At 36.0% G+C, this 26,079-nt stretch overlaps 1 protein-coding gene across 3 annotated transcripts; it reads right to left on the bottom strand.

The window, feature by feature from the left end:
- Positions 1 to 321: 321 nt before the first annotated feature.
- On the bottom strand, positions 322 to 24,983 carry PDLIM3 (PDZ and LIM domain 3). 3 transcript variants are annotated; one of them, XM_032686185.1, is made up of 8 exons: positions 24,742 to 24,981; positions 19,029 to 19,180; positions 17,365 to 17,449; positions 10,513 to 10,580; positions 7,018 to 7,281; positions 4,261 to 4,388; positions 3,067 to 3,178; positions 322 to 2,245 (listed from the first exon to the last, which is right to left on the bottom strand). In XM_032686185.1, the coding sequence occupies exons 1-8, from the start codon at positions 24,832 to 24,834 to the stop codon at positions 2,056 to 2,058; spliced, it is 1,092 nt and encodes a 363-aa protein (XP_032542076.1). In that variant the 5' UTR covers positions 24,835 to 24,981; the 3' UTR covers positions 322 to 2,055. The 3 variants fall into 3 exon arrangements, with proteins under 3 accessions (XP_032542076.1, XP_032542078.1, XP_032542077.1); XM_032686187.1 differs by lacking the exons at positions 7,018 to 7,281; positions 10,513 to 10,580 and adding an exon at positions 11,025 to 11,212 and having other exon boundaries at positions 24,742 to 24,983; XM_032686186.1 differs by lacking the exon at positions 7,018 to 7,281.
- Positions 24,984 to 26,079: the final 1,096 nt, after the last annotated feature.

Here is a 26,079-nt window from a genome sequence, read left to right as displayed (position 1 = left end):
TTCTGTGACTTCCTTGTAACATAACAGTCCTTGTATCTGCATTTCCAAGAGTTTTCCCACATTTGTAACTGGTGTGTGTGGCGTGTTAGAGCAGTTTTAGGTGTTTAGTTTTGAAGGCACGTGATCTCATTCTGTTTTAGAAAGCCCAGGTAATATACTCAAATGCCTGATACAAAAATTGCCTTTTGTTCTTGCCAGGGGTTTGATAAGTCTGAAGCAAGCTGCTCTGTCAGGGTGAAATGCCAAACTTCTGTTATTGTCAAGTCACTTGACACTCACACTTTCTCATTTTCCATACCATTTGAAAAGAAACACAGAATATTTATCATATGTAATAGATTTATTTTTACCTTTAGTTACATACAAAGACAGAAACATTAAACAAACATTTTAAAACACCAATGACATTTTAAGTTTGTAAAAATAGACATTATGTGCACTCTCATTTCCAAAAGGATTTTCAGATTTGTGTGCTTTATTAGTGGGAGAATATTAATACTATACATAGCCTCCATTATACCTGAAGAGCAGAATTATGTTTTGTGCCCAAAAATATTTCAGGAACTAACCTTGGAAAGGGTGCAACACTTTTTTGTCTGCTTATGATATACAAATGTAAATAATAAAAGTCAGTGACACACTCATTTTTAAAACTTCTAAATTCTGAAATAATACTTTAAGACATTTTGAAAAGTGTTTGAATATGTGGACGTTATATTTCAATCTTTGGGACTTGTGAATTTTTAAAATAAATTTAAAGTATGTACAGCTTCTTATTTTGATTTCATATTCTACTTACATTTTAAGCTTCTTACATTGTAGAATGGGAAAAGTATATGAAGTTATTTTTTGTTAGTCTTATAGACTTGATAAAAAATTTTGTAGATTATTCTACTTTAAATTGGGTTCAAAGTACCCCAATAAATAATTTCTGACTTGTGTTGGTATTATCTGTAAATGCTAAGGTTTGGTTTGCCAGTTAGATGTGTTTATGTAGCTGGCAGCTACCTGAAAGCAGTGTAGCCCTTGACAAATTCCAGGAATTGATGACAAAAATGTATTCTTTCAGCCTTTTTTTTTTCTTTAGGACTTCACTAGTTTTTTTGTAAGAGATCTTTCCTTTGTATATTTTAATTAACAATTGTTTTTAAAGTTGTCCAAGCTTTAATTTTCCAGCAACAAAGATGTTATGATGATGTTTCCCCTTTTTTTTCTATTATGGAAATTAAAAGATGGAGATGCAAAAATCCAGTCTAATTTTCTGCAGAAACGTTTTAAAATTTACTTTCAAACCCAATTTGCAGTGAGTTTCTATTAGAGTGTGGGGTTTTTTTTCCAGTAAACAATGTATGTGTGTTCATGCCTCAGAACAATTTTTTGCTAAATTATGTGAAAGATGATGCCATTGCAAATCATTAAGACAACATAGAATTTTTGTTTTGCTTCATACTAACCAGTCTTTATTATACTAGCCATTTTATTATGTGACTTGACATTTATTCTTTATCACAGTTGCTGAATCAGAAAATTAAGGCACTATAACCCCAAATTCAAAGCAAAGTAAGCAAAATCTATCTGGGGTGCACATTAATGCCGGTTAAATAATAGACATGAAGCAGACATGAACAACTGCTTGTTTTGTACTATCCATGTAAAATAGCTGGTTTTTTAATGACCTCTACATTTGCAGACTCTAAGACTTTGATGGTGTTGGTGTTTGCATAGATACTTTATGTTAGAAGTAATGTCTTGTTTACAGCACTTATGTGTATGTTGTAGCATTCATGTTTCATTTTTTGTAGTCCCGGACAACTGTTTTATTTTATACTTCCTTGACTTATATTGACAACTTCAAAGACAATATTTTAGCAGAACTTTTCTGGTATAATATGCTACTGCTGGCTAATAGGGGCTTCCACCTCCCCCAGAATCCCTCAAGGGAAGGTTTAAAAGCTGCTACTTTGGATTTAGTCAGAAGTCCTGACACTTGTACTGCAGTTCTAAGCTGGAAATGGCTTTTTGTGTGCATGCATATAATTGTGTGTTAACCTAAGACTAGCATTTTGGGTAAACGGTGACTGTTTCATATCCCTCTGGTGGCCTCATACGAGCTCGGGCATGAGCTTCACAGTACAGTTGGCCCTCCACAAAGAAGTAACCTTTTTGTTTCAGGTTGAGATTGCAGTCAGAGCACACAAAACATTCTGGGTGCCGGTATTTATCACGTGCCTTCACCACTGTTCCTCTGTATGGAAACAATGAAAAGAAAAAAACCCGAATTAATTCATACGAATTTTGAAGTGAGAAGAAACTGAAGCAATCTGGTCAAGGGAAGGCATCCCTGCCCATGGCAGGGAGGTTGGAACTAGATGATCTTTAAGGTCTCTTCCAACTCAAACCACTCTGTGACTATGATTGTGATACAGTATGACACAAAGAATGTTCTATGTATTTATTTTAAGGTTGTTCATCTGATGGTTTTGGAAACTACTATATTATTTAAGTTTGGATGCTGAGTTTGAGTAAGTGACGTAAAATGCTGTAGAATTGATCACATAGTTCATTAGTGCATTGGAAAATTAAGAGTTTAAAAAACATGTTAGTTTGGTTACAGGACAGAAAGTACATCCTAACCTATCAAAAAAGTGACAAAATGAGTTTCAAAACCACATTCCTTTCTTTAGTGATTATGTTCTCTGAGTTCATAATTATCTGTCTTCTTTGCTGAAGTTAGAACTTTCAGATAGAAATCTTGTATTTTTAAATTAAGTTCACAGAGCTTTCTGGATACTTCCACTGGGTTGGGAGAAGGGTGCTTTGCACTACCAAGAAACTTTTGAGAATTCACAGCATGAGAAAACACAGCAGAGATAACTGCTAGTTACATTATGTGTGTATTAATCGTTGACGTGCAAAAGGTCCTGAGAAATCTCAATTAAAACCTTGACAGTACATTTTCAAAACTGAAATAATCTGTATCGAAATTGTTGAAGGTATAGGTTAATAATTACACATTTAGAAATTTCTTGAGCTAGAGATTTCTAAAACTAAAAAGAAACAACTTACAGAATCCCATTCCCGCACTTGTCACACAGTGGCACTTTCTGGACACCAGGCATGGCAGTAGGTGCCTTTGTTACAGGGGCTTTCACACTCCTTGTACCCACAGGGCGCCCATCTGAGAAACAAAACAACCCAGTTATGTATAGGCTGATATAAAAGCATCTGATGCAGTAAGTACTTTTCCTGTAAATATACTACTGGAGTATTTATGGGCTTTCACTTATATCAACAAACAATGCTGTTTCACTATAGAACTTTTGTGGGCCACATTCCACCTCTCTGGAATCAAGAAAAGTGTTGTGTAGCCGTAGCCAAAAAGCAAGTACAAAAGAGATCGTATATGCAGTACTCTCAGTCTCATGGACATCATGTAATTCTTTGGTAGTAGGTCTTGAATATAGCAGGAGAGGGAGGAGGCTTTACATAGCAACATAACAAAATCAAGACCTATTGTTAGAAAGCTTCTTATTTATATAAATCACCATACAAAAAATAGGAATGATTAGTAGCATGATATGAATACAAAATAATAACAAAATACAAGAGAATGCCAAGCAAAATCCCACAATGATATATGTAGACAATTAGACTTATTTATCCCTTCTCCGGTAAATATTGAGACATAAACATTAAAATTTTAAATATTTATCTCTTAGGTTAATTATGGTTTTATTTTACTCTTTATGCTTCTCGTAAATATAAGAAACTTGCAGTTTTTAGGGATTTTATTTTCAAAATGTCTTCGTTTGAAGGAAATATGACTGTAAATTTTATTATCCTCTTCAATTTTTATTTAGAATGAAGACAGAATCAGTTTTAAGGGGATTTTAAGAGTTTGTTTTAATTCCTCTTTTCCTGGATGTGGAAGAGAGCGTTTTCTTTCTTGGTGTCATGAGTATAAGGAGCTTGTCCCAAAAATCCTCTCATATAAAAATTTTTATCATTCAGTTAAAGTCGACTGTACATTAATGATCTTAAAACCTGAGAAAAGATTCTGAAAAAGGTGATTAACACCTCCATTGTATTCACAGAGGAGATTGCAAGGAGGCAAAATGACAGGAGACCTGTGTATACAGAATGATTTAGGCTTTCAGCAATGCTTATATCTCTGATCTCTCTTACTTTATTCTTAGATTCCCCCTTCCCACAAACATTTTAAAACTATTTGAACAGGTAGAATATGTCATTTTTAACCACCTTCCTCGGAGACTAAATTCTGGAGCACCTTAAAGGAGCCAGATTGGCGCGGCTGACTGGGCTCCTCCTGGTTGGCATGGAGCATCTTGTACACGTCAGACTGAGTCACTGAGTTGGGAGATGGGTCACTGTAGCAAAGGGAGGAAGAGCAGATAAAGAAGTTTAACAAATATAATTTTAAAGCAATAGTTCTACCAGGCGTAGAGTCTGATTCAGGAAACAAACATAAAGACTGTGTTTCAACAACTACTGAAGGACTTTCTTCCTGGTAACATTGCTTTATATAGCCTCCTTCTTATCTAAAGGAACAAAATCAGTGCAATTGTTACAAAAATAAATCTACAAAGTCATGAAAGTATTTCCATAATTACGGTTCTGGCTCTACTGACGTTTGGAAATAGGCCATTTAACTTCAAAATAGTTTCATTCCTGTAGTCATCTGCTGTATTACCAGGTGCTCTTTGGTAGGGTAGCCAGAAGTCCCCTTTTCACATCACCTGGCCTCAAGAATATTGTTAAAATCACAGCTTATACCTTTACATAAGATCAGCCAAAACCTAAGCAGACAAATCTTTTGGGAAGACATGACTTCTAAGTTGGCTCGATCACTAGATAATACAGTGATTATTTTGTTAAGAAAATTGTTATTTATTTAACTTATGGAGATGACAAAAAAGAGAGAAATAGGTATTGTATAGTAGGAAGCATTGTAAGGTGAATACTGACAAATGGAAGTTCCATTTCTTGATTTAATAAAAATGAGACATGGCTTACTTTAGTAATGACAATTTTATGCTGAAAAGATAAAGTAATTTATTGTCCAAACAATAGTTGATGGTTAAATCTCAAATGACCTGCAACATGAAGATTTTACTAAGAATACTTCATGTATTCTTAGATTTTAAACTGTGCTGAATGTCTTGAATTGTTCATGATAAGTGACATCCTAAGTAGTTGAGAGGAAAGGTAGGTGACTATATGCACTGGTAGGAATTAGACTGAATGTGCAGCATCAAACTACTACTGGGGCTAATTAGGAAGGTCCAAATTTACTTTGATGAAGTCTATTATCTTACTACTACACACACAAATGTCTGGTTTAAATTTCCTTTTGCAACTGGGCTTCCACTGTCTGTTAAATCTTAGGTAAGTTGCCACTGGAACTAAGCAACTAATTCCACAAAGAATTAGACTGAGTTTTGCTTTAAATAGTTTATTTGTTTACCAGGGTAGCATCCAAGCTGCCAAATGGCCCAGTAAGAGCAGCAGCAGTTGGGTAGTGACCCCCCTGTTGCTTATGTGAATTGTTTGCATCTTCATCCATCAGTAGATTTCTTTGAGCTGTCTTTAAGCTGTTGAAGAAACTACGATTTTCTTTTCTTGCCAGTTGCTTTTAATGAATAAAAGTAGTTTCGTTTTTACAATTCTTGGCAATGGTTAATTAAACTCTTGAATTGTCTCCTCTTAACTGAAATATTTCTAAACATCAAACAAGTGATAATGCAATTACATACAGAAAGCAAACAAAAGAAAAACCGGACACAAATGTGTGAGATTACATTTCTAAATGCGTACATAGTGAAAACCAATCCCACAACAAAAGAGACATTTCAGATGTGTAGAGAGTCAGTTCTCAAACTGTCAATGTCACAGGCAGTCTGAAATCTGGTTACTTTGGGTTTAATCCATTATTTCAGAATAAAAAAGCAGCAAATTTTTCTTTTATTGTTCTCTAATTGTTCTGATTGAGGATAAATATTCAGGCACTAGAGTAACTTCACTCTGCAAAGGCTTCATGAACTATAGTTTTATTTTCATCAGATAGGGTGAACTTAAATACTTCTAAAAAAATATGGCTTTTTTGGTTAGTAGCAGCCAAATTCTTCGAGGTGTGAAAGAAGGTTCATTGGTGCCAATGATTATTGCTTATTTAAAATATTAGTAACTAGCTTTAGTTTACACCATACATATTATGAATTATTAACTTAAGTACCATTGTAAAACAGAAAAATTATTTACTATTATGCAAAAGTAAAGATAAAGCAATGTGACTGGTGAATGATCCCTTGGAAAAAATGAATAGTGCCTTAAACCTTGTATAATCATAATTGTTATCCATATACATAAGTTTCCTACCTGACTTTTAGTCATGCAGTGCATAAAATTCGTAAGTCGGACATGGATTAGTAGGCCTACAGCAAATTCTGTCTCTTTTTGTGCGAGAGCTAGTTGTACTGAATGAGTTGTCCTGAATGAGAATTAAATATCTGGAACACTATAAACATCTACAAGATGTCCTAATCTTCCTAACCTGAAATTAAACAGTTGAAATAAATTTTATTTAATTATATTTTATTACTTATTAATAAGAGAAAATTATTAAATTGTTATCAGATAAGTAATTATAATAGTAATAAACAGTTTTGATTTTTGGAGGGAATCAAAATCTTGATTTGGAGTGGTCAGCCAGCAAATAGTCCAGGTAGTATAATCAGTTTTTATTTACTAGCCACAATTCAAAGATTATTACCTATGAAACATTTATTTGTAAATCCTGAAGGACTCCTTTAATACTTTGGGTTAGAAAATAGAAATTACTAATATTTTAATGAAAATATTGTATGTTTTTAAATAACTTAGTTTCTCTCTAACCCTTTCACCCCTTTTCATAAAAAGAGTGATATTATTAAACCTTGTGATTTTTGGCATATTTTAAATTTGTATATTCATAAATATGAAAGATACTACTCTAATTACCTTATGACAGGTGATTCCCCCAGAGCTGTAGAAACTTGGCCTTGCAGTGTTTCCATGATATTGTCATCTGAGTACAACTGCATAGGTGTGTTAAACTGAGCATGTACAATCTTGACACCAGGAAGCTCCATTTCCAAGGGAATGTTAGGGGCCATCTTAGACACTGCTTTCAGCTCTGTGGGGCAGATAGAGCTAACAGTGCTAATTGAAGAGGGGGTACTGCGTCCACTGCCACAGTCCATCCCTGAAGGAGTGCTGCATCCACTGTGTTAATAGGCACATTACAGAAGGGTGTGCAGTGTGCATTGGATTACAGAGAATAAAGACAAAAGTACAGAAATACAGTGATGTTAACAGGCCTGAAAAGCATAAATGGAACAGACACAGAAAAGCAAAAGTATAGAAAGTAGAGAAAAGCAAAAGTATGCGTAGTCATTGAAAAGAGTTTTCCTGAAATTATCAATGCCAGTCATAAAGCAGTCCTTGAAATTCTGGCATGCATGTGTACTTTAAAGATAGTAAAAATCCATCGATAGATTGAATAATTCAGAACGTAATATCACTTTACATTTGTAATGCTAGGTTTTATTGAGAATTAATTAAGCCTCCCTAAAATGCTTTGTTCTAGGTGAGTAATTCTTAACATCTATAAAACGGTAGCATACAAAGGTTGTGTGAGTTGTCCATGCAGTGATAGAATAAACACCTGCAGCACTGAAATCCCAGGCACATCATTTCAGTTCTATACCTCACAACTATCTCAGTCCACAGCTGAAAAGACTACTATAAATTAGTGTAAAATAATGGGTGTGGCATTTTCTAGATTTCCTTGAATTCTACAATAAGATGTTTATTAATATTTTTAAATTAGTTTAACAATTAAAAAAAAATTGTTAATAATTACAAAGAAGAAGAAATATTAAAGCATCCAGGCTTACTTTTGCTTTTCTAAATTACAGTGTTTCCAGTAAAATGTAAAGTGGTCCTTCACAAGAACAATGGGTATTAATTTTTCCTACTTTTGAAGTAGACTTTATATTTAATTTATATATAAAAAATGAGATGTACATTTTTAGAAATATTAATTTTGCTTGACATTACTGAAGTGAAGTTACTGTGCAATTCAACATACCTGGAAAAATATTAGCAAAAAAAATGTGGACATTAGGCCTGAAGTCTTTCTGAGTGTCGCTGCTTTATACAGTTCAGTCTTCTCTCCATAGTACCTCAGAGGCTTTGTTTGTTACAGGGTATTTCTTTGCTGTTGCTATGTAACAGCACGTAACAAAGGCTTTTACACAGTCATTGGTTATCATTTATGTGATATTCAGAGCTGTGAGACAATAAATGCTTCAAATACATCCTCCAACCTTCCTATCAGAGTTGTGGTTAGTTTTTCCAACCTGGAAGAATGCTCTATTTCCCAGTTTGATAGTACAGTACTCTGCTCAGTAGCTTCTCTTGGGTGGAGAAGACAAACCAAAATTCTGCCTTTGATTCAGAGGGGAATTTGTGCAGGACCACTTTCTTAAAATTTTAAAGGGAAATACACACTTTAGTATCGAAGACAAGTCAAAAAAAGGTTTATTCTAGAAATGGTAGGCAAGCCTTAAAGCAAACTGTAATTGTGCATCATCACCTAGCATGAGCCAGCCAAAAAATCCACACAGGGCAACATACGAATTTACAGTATTTTCTTTTAGAAGAATCAGGACCACCTTTAGATCCTGCAGTAGGGTAAGTTTTGTCAGTGTTAATAAATGGAAAGCAGCGGGAAAAGACTAGAAAAACCACAACTCTTCTATGAGCAGCCAAAGTAATGTTAAACCACGATAAATTATAGGTAAATAATAAATAAAATATAGTTATGCATTAAATGTAATCTCCAGTTAGTTTTGCCAGAATAAAGTCCAAAATTTTGACCAATGTCCAACCGATTAGTTCAAACCCCAGTCCACAATCAGGTTTTCTTTTAATCAAAGTCCTATTTAGCCTCAGCTATCTGTCCTAAAAGCATAGTTACAGTCAAGGTAGTGGCTTTTTACTGTGTTTAGCAGTGGGTATGTATTGAGCCAAACTGATGAAATAGTAGCACCCAAACACTGTGACAACAAGGTTTCATAGATGTAACACCCTGTGTCAGAGATTCTGCAGTTCGCAAGTGCAGACCTCTCCAGTGCTGACAGACCTTGCCCAACTGCAGTTCTGAAACTTGTTGCATTGCTGTCAGGGTAGTTTTTGCAGTTTATTTTCCTCATCTGACATGCTGGAAAATGGCTGTTTACTTCAGTATTTTCATGGAAAACAGTGTGTAATTGAGGTTTCTGAATTAAGAGATTAGGCTCTTGATACATTCATTTGAATTTTCATAAATCCAGTAGGCACATGTAAAACCTTTTGGGACCTAGTGGTCCCAAAGTCTGTTTTGGTACAGTCTGTAAGCACTACCTACAGTGAGAAGCCATGGATGTTTGCTAAGGACTGTTTTGTCCTTGGGAACCTTTTCTCCACTGTGGTGGTGGTCTACATTGATAGTTCTTGTTAGCAGGATAGGACCATCTCCTACAGTCAGGTGACTGAAAAATTTAAGACATCTCTCAAAACTGATGATCAATATGAGATTGCCCTTTGTACACTGGAATCATTTGTCATCCTGTTCTTCTGGTGTAGTTTGTCAGACTTAAATTAGTGTGATTAAAATGCAGGCATTATAATTTTTCAGAATTAAAGGTAGAGCACTAATTCCACTAGTAAAAACTGCTACTGCTAGCAAGGATAAAGGGTCACATTGAAATATATTGCAGCCCTCATGCCCTTATGAGCTTCCTTGTGTTTTTAGCCACACAGTTTGAATTGGCTTTTCCTCCTCTGTATTTAATAATGTAAATAATAGTGGGAAATTTCATCGCCACTTATGACAGAGGATGTAAATGATGGATGTAAATGTGTAACATTTTCTGCATTGGGGTTTTACACGTCTGTGACATCAGTTTTCCTGTTTTAGCTCAGCATTAGATTGTTTTCTGGAAAGAGATCTGCTGAAATGCAAACTTAAAATCTCTGAATGGCCTAGATTATAATCTGTATAAGTAGCTATCTTTTATTTAGCAAACTAACAAATTATATGTATTTGCATTTGGACAGAAAAAGTTCACAGTGCCAAAGATCTGTAAATATACAATATCTGGTGGTATGCTGTAAACTGAATCAGGTTCATGGATACAGTTACTTCAGGCTCTTATCAGTATAACTGAGATGGAAGTGTAGGCCCGCTTTCTTTTGGAAATAGAAATTTGAACGCTAAGCCTGAGCTCTGTGAGTCAACCATTTCATTTTTTTTGTCTGTTTGTTTTTAGTTTTGGTATTAGGTTATCTAGTACTATAAGTAAATTCAAATGTATCTATATGCTTTATCAATGTCAGTGGTGAGTTATCTATCCATTAAAAAAAATAACACCATGCATCAAATCCAGCACAGCACTCAAAGTTTATAACCTGCTTCGGCCTGAGATTATGAAAGGTTTGGGCCGAATATTATGCTTGTGTTCGAAGTAGTTCATATCCTGTAAAGAAAAAAGGGTTAAAATAACTTTCTTTGACCTACAAATGCTGATTTCTAGTTAAAATGATTTTAAAATTTTAACCATGAAATAGCCATGTTTAGTTTGTTCATTCCTGGTACTCAAAATGCAAATGCTGTAGTGTTCAGGAACATTCAGAGTAAAGTGCAGTTACAAGAGAGAAGGTCAGAGGGTAGTGTTGCAGCCCAACGTAGAGTCCAAATGCTAGCTACCTGCAAACATTGCTACTATAGAGCTGAATGGATAGTTCTCTGTGTTGGAAGAAGTTGTTTTACTGATCACCATTTTCTAAATTAATGAAAAAACTCCTGATTCCCAGAAAAAACAGCAAGAGCTGGACTTTTAAATTGAAAATGGAACAGATAATTAAATACCACAAATGACCATGTAAGTAAATATTTACCATAAGTAAATATTAGTACTCACTTTTGTGATGAGTTAGGAATGAGACCCCTCAGTTGTCCATGAAGCGCGTCTTGAATATTGCCAGATGAATAGAGCCCAATTGGAGAATTATAGGAGGAGCTCACTACCTGTCTTTTGTCATCAATATTTGCTGCTGCAACAAAAGGCTGGGCCCTTCTGTTGTGAGCTGTACCAATAGGCTTGAATTCCTGTACATGATAGGCAGACAAAATACACAGAGCTACAATGCACACCAAAGCTAGTAATGAGTAAAACTGACAACACCAGTATTGTTAATCTGCATTTTTTACTTTTGCAACTCTGTTATTTTTTAACTGGTGCAAGCATCCTATATTTTTCCATGAATTTTGTATATTCTACTTAAGCTATACGCGTTATTTTCCTGCCTCCGGGCAAACAGAAGGCTTAGAAAAAATGGGAGGAATGAATATTATAGTGACTTTTCATATTGTTCTTGAGATTTTTCACTGTTTACATTCTTTCAGAAACATTTCATGGATAGTTAGCTTGACTGCTTTGCTTTAGTGCTAATCTCTAGATTCTGCATTTTCATCACATACTGATAGAGGGATTCCCAAAAGTATGACTGTAATTTAAATGTCTTTTCTAGAAAACACATGATTTTAAACACTTCTTTTAACAGAAATAGTCTTGAATGTACCTCAGATTGAGAATGTTTTTCTGAACATATTTCATCTTTGAAGCATACTTGTGCATCAGAAATTGTGATGCTGGTATAATTTAAACATAATGTGAAATCATCATAAATAAGTAAAACCCAGAAATGGATAAATTTGAAATCATTCTTCCTATGTTTGTTTATTTCTGGAGTATTATTTTATTTTTAATTGTTGGCCAGGATAATTTCCTTCAGTTGTGGAATCCATAAGGGATAAGATCTGGAAGTAAAATCTCTGATGACCTTTCAGATACTTAAAATCTTCTTCTGCAGTGGTTGGCCAGGAATGATAAAGGCTACTGACTGTGTGAAAATTCACTTATTTGTATTGTGCATATTTAGTACAGTCTCTTTTGAGTCCCTTTCAGCTCAGGTCCACCCCTAAGCCTCAGAAGTAGACTTCAAAAAAATTAGCCTTGTCATCTGCTAAGAGGTTATTTTCGTACTACCCTAGTGGGTGAAGAACATTAGCTGCTGCAGCCTATCCAGCTGCTGTGGCCCTGATGTCCTGCAGCACTCTTTGGAAACAGTGCTGTGAGAGCACTTGAACTTCCATCCATATGGAATAAAAAGCTTTTGTTACTAACAAATAGGTGTCTACAACCTGAATTGATATTTTCTGGACCTTGCAATGTTAAGATAGCACAGGTCATTAATACTTCGATTTCCATTGAAATCTCTGCTGGTTCTCTGATTTGGCTTTGGTTTTGAGTGTGATTGTTTACAGCAGTTTCAGAAATATATTTAGGATCAGAATAAGGAAAAGTCATGGATATATAGAATGTGCGACCAGAAAATGCAAACAGTAAAAAGCAGTTTTATTAAATGAAAATGTTTAGCAGCATTGCACTGTAAGAGCCTACTGAAAGCAGCAATCAGATAAATGACCACAAAGATTTTACTGGCAATTCCTTCTTTCTGTCTGATAGAACTGAGTTGCAGTTAACAAAATGTATTAGTAAATGGAAATAATCTAATAGTGTTTAGGATCATGGCTACTTAATATAAGATATTAATGTCAAAGTAATTAAAATTGATTTAAATCTGTATATGATTCAAAATGAACAAAACCAACTGAGAACATTGTAATCTCATCCCCCTTTTTCATTTCCTATTGAGAAATGAATAGAAGATGAGGTACCATAATAGCATATTAACAATGTAACAGTTGTGAAACAAGTATTTGAAGTTAGTCAGACGTACATACTGTTTTCTTTATAGCTCATCTAATCACATAAAAGGTCAGTGACAGAACATACAGCAGCAAAAATAGTCCAGCTCTTGTGTTTACTATATCTCATCAAATCTGCAAAAAGTCCTCTTTTAGTTCAAAAGCTAAATGAGAACTGAAAGTTGTTGAAATTCCTAATCAGGAATGTTGGAGATTTACAGTACTTAATTTCTTAAATTTTTTTCCAACTGACTGATGTCCTTTTTGCAGGGTTAGCTACATTTTTACATTGATATAGGTATCAGAAATAGAATTAATGTAGCTCCCAAAGTCTGTAGAAAGGCATCCAACACAGACCATATGATGGCATTCATTGGGGTAATTGCTGTGACAGAACACAAATGTGTACATTTTGGAGGTATCATGTGGCTAAACCCTTGATCTTCTAAATGCTGTTAAAAAGAGGGGGTAGGTCCTCAAAACTAGCTAGGACAATTATATTGTTTCAAAAGTTGATTTTCAGTGGTAATAGACTATAAAGTTACTTTTTAGAAGAGTGGCTTGTATTTTTCTTAGATTTTTATCTATGTGCATGGTGTGTCTCACAGGAATGTATAATGTCCTTCAGGGCCAAAAGTCTAGTGTCACTGAATAAAATGTTCAAAGGCAAAGATAAATGCAAATGATAAAAGCTGAAATAAAAACAATTCAAGATATTGTGGTAATGAATATAAAATAATTTTCAATCAGGTTAAAGGGATTGTAACAGAAAACATTTACAGGTCATCGTTATTTTACATTGACGATATAGCATTGACGATATTATTTAAAAAATAATTTTATAATTTGCCATTTGTGGAAGATTATCTTTCTGATTATATTCATTGAGAACTGCATGTACTAAGCCACTTTTTTACAGAATACAATGTGATTGTATTAGTAATTCATCAAGTGGTCTGTTATTTCCTATTATTTATCCATCACACTATAGGTTGCTCCAGACTAACAAAGTTAATGTGGCTGGTTTTTATGTGGGAACATGTAGCTTTCAAGAGTCACTTTTAGTCAGCCACTTATTGCTGTAAGTTGGAATTGTTGCCTCAGTTTCCTCTTCCAAGGGTTTAAAAATAGTGAGAGCTTTCATTGGGCTCTGACAATTGCCTCTGTCAGTCTCCAAATGACTCTTGGGAGATGTTCAGCGTGATACAGAAGTTTGCTACTGTATAAAGATTCCTTGTTCCATAGCTGTAAGTAGGAACAATTTTTAGTTGTCTATCAGTTTTCACAAAACCATCTCCAAGCATCTGTAGAAAAATTTTCATCCACTGAAGATACAGTAAGTGTTCTTTGGCCAAATAGTTGGCCAAATTGCTGAAAAATTTAAAATAGGTTTTACACTCATTTTAACTATCTTTTATTAGCCTACAAACAGAAACTAGATACTTATTAAGAATATTGGTTAAGTCTTCATCTGTTTTTGCTATTTAGTTGGCTTATAATGCATTTTAAATGACTGACATCTCTTAACTTTCTTGGTGAATTTTAAAATGTCTATCTGGCAAGAGTTAAAAAGATCTGATTACATTTATAAGATCTATGACCTTTTGAGCAATTTTAATTTTTATAGAAATAGAGGAAATGTAATTGAGTGATTTTCCATTTCTGCACATCAGTCACAGAATCACAGAATCAATTAGGTTGGAAAAGACCTATCCAACCTATGACCTAACACCACCTTTTCAACTAGACTATGGCACTAAGTGCCACGTCCAGTCTTTTCCTAAACACCTCCAGGGATGGTGACTTCACCACCTCCCTGGGCAGCTCATTCCAATGCCCAATCACGCTTTCTGTGAAGAACTTCTTCCTAATGACCAACATAAATCTCCCCCAGCACAGCTTAAGACCGTGTCCTCTTGCCCTATTGCTGGCTGTGTGGGAAAAGAGACTGACCCCCAACCGCCTACAGCCTCCTTACAGGTAGTTGTAGAGAGTGATGAGGTCTCCCCTGAACCTCCTACACTCCAGGCTAAACAATCCCAGCTCCCTCAGCTGCTCCTCATAGGACTTGTGCTCCAGGCCCTTCACTTGTTGCTCTTTCTGGACATGCTCCAGCACCTCAACATCCTTTCTAAACTGAAGGGCCCAGAACTGGATGCAGTACTCAACGTGTGGCTTCACTAGTGCTGAATACAGAGGCATAATCACTGTGGTCCTGTTGGCCACACTGTTCCTGATCCAGGCCAGGATGCCATTGGCCTTCTTGGCCACCTGGGCACACTGCTGGCTCATGTTCAGCTTTCTGTTCATTAGAACCCCCAGGTCCCTCTCTGTCTGGGCTGCTCTCCAGCCACTCTGTCCCCAGCCTGTAGCGCTGCAGGGGGTTGTCGTGGCCAAAGTGCAGGACCCAGCACTTGGCCTTGTTGAACCTCATCCCGTTGGATTCAGCCCATATATCCAGCCTGTCCAGGTCCCTCTGTAGAGCCCTTCTACCCTCCAGCAGATAGACACTCCCTCCAACTTGGTGTCATATGCAAATTTTCTAATGTAAGACTCGATCCCCTCATCCGGATCATCAGTGAAGACATTAAACAGGACTGGGCCCAACATTGATCCCTGGGGGACACCATGAGTGACCAGCTGCCAACTGGATGCAGCACCATTCACCACCACTCTCTGGGCCTGGTCCTCCAGCCAGTTCTTAACCCAGCAGAGAGTGCCCCTCTCCAAGCCATGGGCTGCAGCTTTTCCAGGAGTATGTTATGGAGAAGGTGTCAAAGGCTTTGCTCTTACATGACCTAGACAGCACAGGTTGTGCAAATATTTGTCATCTGGAATTTAAGAAACTTTGTACTGTTTTCCTTACTGATATGCAGTGCTGCTGGGACTCCTGTTGTGACTAAATATGTGATAAAATTTAATTTAAAATTACAGCAATTGTAGAACAAAAGGCTATATTTATTTTTTTTCCACAGGGAGGTCAGAGTGATGGATGCTCTTGGATGGAAGAATTTAATCTAAAATGGAAATCATCCCAGGAATGGTATAGCATATTTGCTTGCAAGAATTTCTACTTGTCTGGTGCGTACTATTTATTAAATATACTCAGTGCTCCTGATTTTTCTAGGAAGGAAAGAGAGATATACTAAAATGAAAAGGCTGGGTTTAATCTAGGAGAAACAGTTTTTCTAATTGCCAAATGGAAACTGCTTTTCAATAGTCTGCCAAGTAGCACTCAGTGAAATCTTGTGATCTATTTTAAAGTAACTGTCCTTTTTAGGAATGCAGCTTTCATGCAGAGGGATTACTCTTCTGTCATACATGCCTGCATGGTTTTCTCTATAGCTTTTTTAGTGAATTTGTTCCATTGCTATTCATTTAATGTGTATCCTACTATTCCACAAAAATACGCATTTAAAATAGTTTTGTTTCTTCATTATAGTATCTCCTGCTGCTGAAGAGGCTATATTATTTCTGAATAAGTTTGCTGTATCACTTAATGCAGGTTTTTAGATTGGAGAGAAGAGAGAGAAATGAAACACTGAAATGCCATGTTTGGAAGTGTCTCTGGGAAAACTTTGGATTGGTGGGAGTACTTATTGCACGGGATTTATTGACATGGAGTCTGCACTTACATTTTCTAGGATAACACAGAATAAATACTTTGACATACTTGCTTTGAACCTGGAGTTTTAGGATCAGCAGAATGCTTTTCCCTCCCCCCTCTTGGGAGAACACCAGATGTTCGTGTATGTTAAAAAGGAATGACAAATAAATAAAGGATTAGGTGTAGGCAGTAGCTAGCTAATTAGCTATTAATGGTACAGAGACTGACTCATAGTAGCTCTTCTTTTTGAGCTTGAAGAGAGAGGAGGATGTCAATTGAGTGGATTTGCTTTGGTCATATACGAGGATCAAGACTTTGCTGGTCAGAAGTGGTGAATTTGCTTGTACAAGACCTGTACGTGGATCTTGTACAGATTCATAAACTTCAGTTCTGTGATGTAGTATGAAAATGTATGGAAATAAAGAGATCCAGCATTAATGGATCTCTCTATTTAACCATTATATCAAATTGAATTATGTGGTCTGATGAGTTCATCGCTTAGGTACTTGGCATTTATTCCTGATTGAAGCAGTTCCTCAAATGATGAAGAATCTCTAAGAGTTAAAGCAACTTAAACTGTATCAGAATAAAAGAACATATTTTATTTCCATAATAGAATGATGGTGATAAGTACAGTCTTAAAGAAATATGATAATGTATTGTAGATTGTTAATGTTTTGTTTTAGTTATAGCTGAAAAATCAAAAACATTCTGTCAGATTAAATGGTGTTCATATATGTCATATTCATGGTGGTCCGTATTAGCTTAAACTGGCAGATAATGGATGAAGTTGTATTCAAAGAATTTTAATGACCACAAGGGAGATAATTTATAACATAAAAAGGGAAATGGAAATGGTTAGGTAACTTTTCACAATTCATACCTGTGGTTCAGCTTCCAAATTTATCTTGAAAGGATGTGCTCTGCCATCTTCTGAAACTTGTGGGGACCATAATTTAGTTCCTGCCCTAGAAAGAGAGAAATGCAGAATTTAAATATTTTGAATTCCTATAGGGTTGTATATGTCCCTACGAAATATAATGCAGCTTGGAAATGTGCAGGTTTTTCTATGCTTTTTTAATGTTTTGACATAAAAAAACTTTGATGATATGTAATCAATATATATAAAGTGTATTTATTTTTTTAAAAATTATGTATGCTATGAACAATGGGAAGCAAATTGTTAATAGTTTCCAAATGCAAAGGGAAAGGGAAAGTACTGCCTTTCTGACCTGAGCTGACCAAACTTTTTAAAGTTTTACTTTTTTAATGGTTGATAGAATGAATGTTGGGTCCTCAGAATATTTTGCACAAGTGAGTGAATATGATAGCAATAATCCTAAACCAGGAACTTCAATTTTTTTTTTTGTGATAACAATATCCATGCAAAGCCTGCTTTTAAATGTAGAAGTGCAATCTAAGTATGCAAAGTATGTGCAAATGTAAATCAAAGTGGCACAGAAGATTCTTTCAGTCATGTAGGCAGGGATAACAAACACAAAAATACCAGTTACAATTCTGTTTTCATTGACAAAGTGAAATATGGCAACTAATTTTACAGTAGCATAATAGTAATGTTAAATACTAATCTAGTACTATTTGTTATATATACATGTATCATATATTGAAAATGACTTCCCAAGATAATTGTTAAATGGCATATATCAGTCTGTAACAGAACCTAGAATTAGCTGCCGGAGCTTATAGCTATGGTGTGTGCTCTAGTAATTAGACAATGATCCTTTCAAAAACAACTCCACCTTCTGTATTTGGAAACAAATATTGTGCTCAGCTGTAATAAAGAGCTGTGCTTCCTTGAAGGCCTCAGGTCAATCAGGGCCATCCTAATTTTGGGGAGAGCTGAAAGAGTGTGCTAAATGATTCTGATTAAAGGCTGAGCAAACTCAGCTGGAGATGTGAAGCTGCAGGTTGTTTCTCTTCCTGGCTCTAGCTGAGAGAAATGAATGCAAAAGTTTCTGGACTCCTGCAGTTTAGGTAGGAGAGTGTTTCTTAGTTTTGTTTTGAATGTTGATTTGAGAATCCTGTATCTGGCTTAATATGTTGTGACCAAAAGGATTTGCTTTAAACTTGCTCTTTTGTCACCCTTTACGAATGCCTGACGTGATGTTTTCCCTAACTGGGAGGATATAACAGCAGCTTTGTCTGTGCTTGGGAGCAGGAGGCAATGATAAGCACCTGTGGCTGAGGAAGTATTGGAGTAGAGTGGTCACTGAACAAGTGACAGCTAGATGAGCGTTTTATTATTTGCCCAAAACATGAGGAACTGCTTGCTTACTGATGGTAAACATAGGATTTATGGAATCAGCAGAGTCATGTGGCAAGTAACCTGAGAGAAACAATTTTTTTTGTACCTATGAAGATGAGTTCTGGGGAGCCTTGTGGGGTGGGTCTGGTTGCTTGTAATTTTAAAGACATCATGAAATTCTTCAAACTATTTTAAATAGTTACACCATATAATAATTGTAATGTATAATCAGTTGGTTGAGTAGTATATTCTTTCAGAAATAAGCAGACATATACACATACCTCTCTATTTTCAAACAAAGCTGATGTGTAGCTGCTTTAATTCTCTCCTGGGCATCATTATGTGTCATGTTCTCTGTGCCTAGACCATCAATAGCTATAATAACATCACCAGGGCACAGGTTGGCGGCTGAAGCCTTGCTTCCAGGTGTAATCTGAAAAGACCAAAATGTAACTGCTTAATCACCAGGCATGCCTGAAAATTGATAGAGAAAATAAACTTCACCATGCTTCCCTATTTTCTGTTGGATGGGGGAGGCAGGGAGTGGGCCTGTAAACAACTATATGATTGCCTGCAAAGAAAGTGAATTCTTAATTTTGCCAGACCCTCTGTAGTTCTTTTGAAAGATCATCAAATAAATGTTTTATTTATCATAACTTCAAATTAGATGGAAATTATCTTTACGCTTCTGCATAAGTTTCCACTCTGACTTCTGTAGTTACTGTAACTCATCTTTGAATCTTCTTTCTTAACTGCCATATATAATTTGCTTAAAAAAAAGTTGTATTTTCCCCTTAACACCACTAGCAGAAGATAAGAGCCATTAAGAAATTGTGTTACTTAATATTCATGGGTATGATGTGCCATTGGACTGAATAATATAGAAAGCAATGTTTAAGGACAAGTACAGCAGTTCATGGTTTCTGTTAGCCTGGCCTTTCACGTTGTATTGCCAAATAATCAGAAATATGCTAATAATACTAAAATAATGTTTTCCTTTTTATTCATGTCTAATTCAGACCCTGAACTCCTTAAAGTGCTTGTCTTTAAGTCCCATTGCATTTAAGTAACAGTGTCCCTGATCCTCCAGGGTGATCCATGTGGTGCAATTCATATCTTATGTAAATGTACCACCATTCACAGAAATAGCCCTAAGCTTATCTTTCTATGCTTGCCTTTTTTTTTTTATCTACTTGATAATCTTCTACATGACTGTTAAAATAATTGAAATGCAACATAATTTTGCTTTAAAATAACTCTTGTAGAGAGGCTATGACCTTAGACATTACTGAAGCTTGTTCTAGAATAGCAGGTCTCTATGTGCAAAAGGTGACTTCTCATACCACCACGACACTTACACATACCACATACACAACAGGTCTTAGTTCATTGAGTGGGATTTAGGTCCCTTAGTTGTGTATTGCCATTTTAGGTGACTTTTGATTACCTAGACAACAACATGAAATCGATGGATGTAGCACATAACTCTTCTGAAATAGCAGAACAAAGGGGACAGATTGATTCATCCAAAGTAACATTAGTTACTTATTTGTAAGTAAATGAATCCCAGTGTGAAGGACAAAAATGTCAACATAGTGTGACTTACAAGAGCAGTTCTTTTATCTGTGGCACATATTAAGTAAAAAAGCTATTGGAGAGAATTTTTCTCACTGTAGGTTCTGCTACAGCAAAAGCAAGTGTTATCTTGATTATTAAAAGTGATTAAGGAGGACTGGAAAACATGCTATAGAGACATTCTGTAGTTCTGGTGTTTCACAATTTTCCAGGAAATGAGGAGATTAGGCTGCCCAGTGTACCTCCAGCATGTTCTGAACCCCAGCTTTGAAGAAGCTGGCAGACTTGTCTCTGAAGGTGACAGTACTATCAACATAAGAGCCAAGTAGAAACATTCTTTTTGATGAGAGTTTGCTTTGTGGGCTCTTTTTCTGCATTCCAGCACGTAAACTTATTTTTGATGTCGCTGTAACAAACTGCAATGCATATGTTATTATCAAGTCAGGCAGACTTTCCAAATGAGTATTTGTGGCCAGCTGGAGGCTTTTCCACCCTCACCCTTCAGAAGAATGGACTAATGTATTGTGGGCTTAACAAAGTGTTAAGGTGCCTGAATAATCTGTTTGAATATGAATCAAGGAAGTTGCTTATAAATTCTAAGTCTGAAATCTCCAAAATTGTCTGTTTCTCAAACTTCAACATCTGTAAGTGTAAATGAACGGCATCGAGACCCCTGACATCACTGTAATAAGGCAGGGGATTTAGAAGAATGATCATGCTTCTCCCTTCCACTGGGAATTGTTCCTGACTTTGCTTGGCATATTGTGAAAATGTCTGCAATGACAAACTACAGCAGAATTCCTAGTGTTCCAATGTGACTGTTGATGCTCTAATACCCAAAATGGGCAAACCCAGCCGTTCTTGGTTCCCTCTCTAGGGTAAGGTAACTTGTATAACCCTTATATAGGTTACACAGTAGATTATGCTTTTTACATGTCATAACAAATCATCTGCTGTATCTGTGACACGCTGCAGCAATGTACTGAGATAATGATCCTGCCTTATAAAGCAGCATATCTGTAGCAGCTGTGCTGCTAGTAGGACCTAACCTACTCTGTGTTGATGGTAAATCCCCTGGATTTTATAAGTTGTCACAAGCTGCATATATACCATTTATATGTTTGAATGGAATTACCAGTTGGTGGGAGCAAGGAGGAAAAGGGCCAGGAGTCTGTATTTCCTATTATTTGGTTGAATTGTGTCTCTTGGGCCTTAACACCTTGATGGGGGTGCTGAGCATTACGTGCCCAAGCCTGCTTGGGTGCAGAGCTACCTGCCCTCATATAATTTTTTCCCTCATCTGATCTTCCTGGGTTTGGCAGAAAAAGCCAGCATTCTGCTGCTAGAATGGAGCAGGAGGAATGTGGCTGGGTGTCACTCAATATGTTGAGAGGGTGAAGTCTTGACTGTTGCTCATAGGGAAGCGGGACTGAGAAAACTACAGTGGCCTACATTTTATAGAAAGAGGCGGTGTTATTCATTGCAAGATTCCACCATATCATGGGTATAATATTGATATTGTGGGTACCTCAATAACGTAAGTGTTGTTGTTTCTTAAGGGCTTATTAGTTACATATTAAGTGTGTATTATGAACACTTAGAATTGTGTTATGACTAGTGTTTGCTGCTTGCTCACCTGGGCAGATGAGGTAGATTCTACTGTTGCTTTGGGAAAATTTTTGTCTTGCCCTTCAGGACATGCCTGAATGGCATGCCTGTTATTCCTGTATCTTAGGTAGCTTGGATTTGGATATGTATAAGGATATGTGTTGATCATTCAGATGTTGTCACAGACTATTTAACCACATATGGGTCAGTCTCCCACGAAACTGAAGACAACCTCTCTGCATCTGATAATAGATTTGCAAAGCTTATCATGTTACAGCATCATAAATTTTCAGGCTTTGTGTTTTCTGAAGAGAGCTATGAATGTCTGCAGAGTGAATAAATATAAAATTGAGTTAATATGAATACTGGCATTGTGATTGGTAAAGGTCGATATTAAAATAAACTCAAATCTAGAGTTGATAATATTTCACCATTCCCTCCAAACTTTAAAAGTCTCAGTTGTTCTTGCAATGCTTTATTCAATAGAACTTAAATTCTAGGATTGCATTCCTCTAAATGCTTAACCCAAACTGTTACATTATTCTGGTTAGAATAAACCAAAATTGTTCAGTTTGATTAAGCTAAGGTTTTGATCAGTTTTAATAATGCAATTTCTTTGCATCTGTGCAAAGTTCCAAGTATTTCAATAAATGTGTTCATTTGTTGTTTCTGACCATAATAGAATTTAAATATGTCTATTATAGTCCCCTCTTGTTCTTTCTCTTTCCCAGTGATCATGGTCTGTGGTTTTTGCATTTGCTTGAAACAGTCAAAACAGCAGAACAATTTGCAGATGAGCTATTGAGGTGACATCTGTTCTTTAGACAGGTGGATAGTCTCTTATGTTGTCTATCTCTCTCGACAAGTCCTGCTAAAAGCTTTCCTTGTTGAACAAGGACTATAGCCAACCAAACATAACACCTGTCCAATTATTTTATTCAAAATGTATTTGAAAATAATTTCTATTTATTGTTTAATGGCAAATATTTTTAATTTTTTTCTTGTCAGGACAGTTAAGCCAAACGTGAACAGGTTGCTGGTGATACCTTTTACAAAAAGAGCACTTATGCCCCAAGAAGCAAGACTTACGAATCTTATGAAATGTTCTTTATTTCTTAAGGGTTATTGTATGAATACTTATTTAGGCACTCTTTTAAATGTATGCTGTGGCAACAAAAATATTAACTTGAAACAATTCTACCATTAATATACTTGAATTTGAGCTAAGCAAACTTAACCATGTAGTTTTTTTCCTATACATAATTTCATTGTTCTACTTGAAATGTGATTTTGAACATTTCTGTAGTATGCCAGAAACCAATGGCTTTTGTCTTGTAAGGCATTTGGTAGGTATGAGTCAACTGCAAAGTAATTTATTCCTTAGAAAGTGACATTTATAGTAACATCCTTTGTTATTGCAGTTTTAAACTTCATTGTACTTAATCTAAACACAAAGAAAATACAAACCAGACACAGCTAAAATATTTTTCATTGGAGATAATGGAAACTATTTTTCTTTTAGAGGACCATAAAAGGCAATGAAGGCCTCAAAACATTCAGAGATTTTTTTTTTATTTATCAATGTTTTAATCTCATTTTTCTCCAAAGGCTTTGCTATGTCCTGTGAGTATTTTTCATGTAACTACATTCAGTCAAATATAATAGCATTCTGATTTACTTTTTTTATGCTTTAACTTAATTTAATCGTTTATTCCAGATTTATAAATTTTTACTAGTTAATATGTGAGAAGTGGATCCTTAAACTTTCTACAGACTATTGTTTGGAAGCATTTTTACTGCAAGGCATCACCAGTAGTATCCATCCATCTTCAAGGTTCTTGACGCTTGCTCAATACCAGGCATAGTGTATATAGTGAGTCATAGTGCAGGGATTTATTTAAAAAAAATAAAAATAGCAATTTGGATGCTCGTGGAACACATACTTGGTGTGTCTAAGGTCCTGAAAAGCAGCAAAAATATAGGGAGAACTAATTCTGGTCTGATGTGCACTGAACACAATTTTCAAAATTATCAGAATATGTATCCTGTCTTTTGAGTAGATCCATGTCTGTAGATGCAGGGCAGCTGACAGTGTGTTGTATGCTACATTCATTGAGTAACTGGTTTCTTAAATTTGAGATATTAGTTAATATATTGAAATCCATGAAAAAAATGAACGCTCAGATTCTTGCTCTTAACTGGGGGGGAGTGAGAGAGGTAGGTAAACTTTCATTTTCTAAATATGACAGAAAACACCAACTGACTACCTCTTTCATATTCAGGACTGGACAACTTTCTCATAATTCACTGATTTAATGTTTATGGAAGTGAAAACCTTCACATATGTAAAAACAGGTGCTGTTGCCTTTGCTGGCAATAATCAGAACTTGATTTAATTAGATAAGAGTCAGATTAATTTGCAAAGCACAAACTTCCAGACATGAGGAGCTGCTGCCAAGCAGTCTTCACCTCCAGTGATCTGAAAGGCTAGTCGTGAAAAGGATAAAAGTGAGGTCTTGTCTTTACACAGCTTTGAATGCCTGGGAAATCATGCCAACCTTTTTCTGCTGCCAAGGCACTTGAATTTAATTTTTGAGGCATAAGTAGAAGTGCAGTTAAAGTATCTTAGGTGAATTACAGAAGCCTGTCGCACAAAACTTGTAAAAACTGTTAGCATTTCAGCTGGCTCTCTTCAGAATTAACAGCCACTCATTAATCTACTCACAGTTTTGTCTGAACTCCAGAAAAGGGCAAAAATCTACAGCAACTATTAAATGGAATTAATAGAAAGGAAATGGAAAGAGTACATACCCTGGTTATGATTAAAGGTTGATTAAAATCTATTCCTCCGGAGAGCCTGAATCCCCAGGGTGACGGTCCTTGGAGAATAACGTTTTGAGGCATTGTGGACAGTTTTTTCTTGGTTACTCTTCTTTTTTCCTTAGGTCTGTGTGAGGAGCCGAACTGTAGGAGGAAGGTTGCTGTCAGCAGAGCACCTGTGTACAGGGCAGCCGACCTTTTATACTTCTTAAGAAGTTTTACTCATTCCAAAGCTGTGGGCACTGCACTTTATTCCTTCGGATGACGTCAGCCAGTCCCTCTGCTTCTCCACCCACAGAGGGGAGTATCACACTCAGACAAATAAAGTTTGAGTGCTGGAAAGTTTACAGCAAATGCATCAGCTTTATCTGCTGTTTCAATGTCCCCCTCAGCCAGACAATCAGTAAGCTTCAGGATGCAGAGTCTTTCTGGTTTCTTAAAGCCACCCTGTTGCTCATTTGATATCATGCTGATTACGTTGCTGGTGCTTGATTCAGCCATGCAGTGCAGTGCTTTGACTTTGTACGTGACTGTGTTTCATGTAAACAGAAATTCTGATAAGGAAATTTCCCTTTCAAAGTCTTGTTTTACGTCTTCTTTGTAATGTAATAGTTTGTTGCACTAAAAAGTCCTTCCAGCCCTCCAGCTGCATTTTTTTAGATAGTCACTTGAGACCATGGCATGCACCAGTTCTAATGCCTTGAAAAATCTGGACTGATGTCATACATATTTCTCATACTGAGGAAGAGAAATGCAGTATTAGGTGATGATGTCTTTTTTGCTTTGGAGAAATGTTAGCTTTTTAAGGTAGTTGTCCTTTACTTGTGGCTTGTTAGTACATAGTAGTGTTCATCATGGGTTTTTGTAATTGTATTCTTGTCCAGAATATTTCAAAGACCTTCTCTATTTTCAGAGTGTATTATTTCATTTCCAGATCAGAACAAAACCAGTGGTAGTGACTGTTCCAAAGTAAACTATCAGAAAGGATATCTGTGTCACAAAAAGTTTGCAGTGTGACAGTCGTCGTCAGCTTGTGGGGGTACAGCCTGCATTAGGAATGTGAAGGCAGATAGGCACATTTAAAGAAAGAAGGCAGGTGTTTAGGTCAGTGGTATCTCAGTCTTGCTAGCTCAAATATTTTTGTATATTTTGAAGTTCAGGAAAAAAATCCACTAATTCCTTGTGAGTACTGTATAAACTCTGGTATGTCCTAACATGTTTTGAGATTGGTTCAGTATATGCCTTCAATATATTGACACTATGCGGTTTATCCTGATGGATTACATTGTGTGTGTTCAAGGTCAGAATTTATTACCAAGTAGTACTTCA

The sequence above is a fragment of the Chiroxiphia lanceolata genome, chromosome 4 (genome assembly GCF_009829145.1).
Source record: "Chiroxiphia lanceolata isolate bChiLan1 chromosome 4, bChiLan1.pri, whole genome shotgun sequence".
NCBI classification, from domain to species: Eukaryota; Metazoa; Chordata; class Aves; order Passeriformes; family Pipridae; genus Chiroxiphia; species Chiroxiphia lanceolata.
Note: the sequence above shows the minus strand (reverse complement) of the source record. Positions and strands in the feature narration are given on the sequence as shown.

What these genes read in the sequence shown, in the direction of transcription:
- PDLIM3 (XM_032686185.1), bottom strand. Translation starts at nt 24,834, where the DNA reads ATGCCTCAAAACGTTATTCTCCAAGGACCGTCACCCTGGGGATTCAGG. An exon ending in ATTTGGAAGCTGAACCACAG is followed by an intron (nt 10,581 to 17,364) that starts GTATGAATTGTG and finishes TTTTCTTTACAG; the next exon opens with GATATGAACTACTTCGAACA. An exon ending in ATAATCTCAGGCCGAAGCAG is followed by an intron (nt 7,282 to 10,512) that starts GTTATAAACTTT and finishes CTATTAACACAG; the next exon opens with TGGATGCAGCACTCCTTCAG.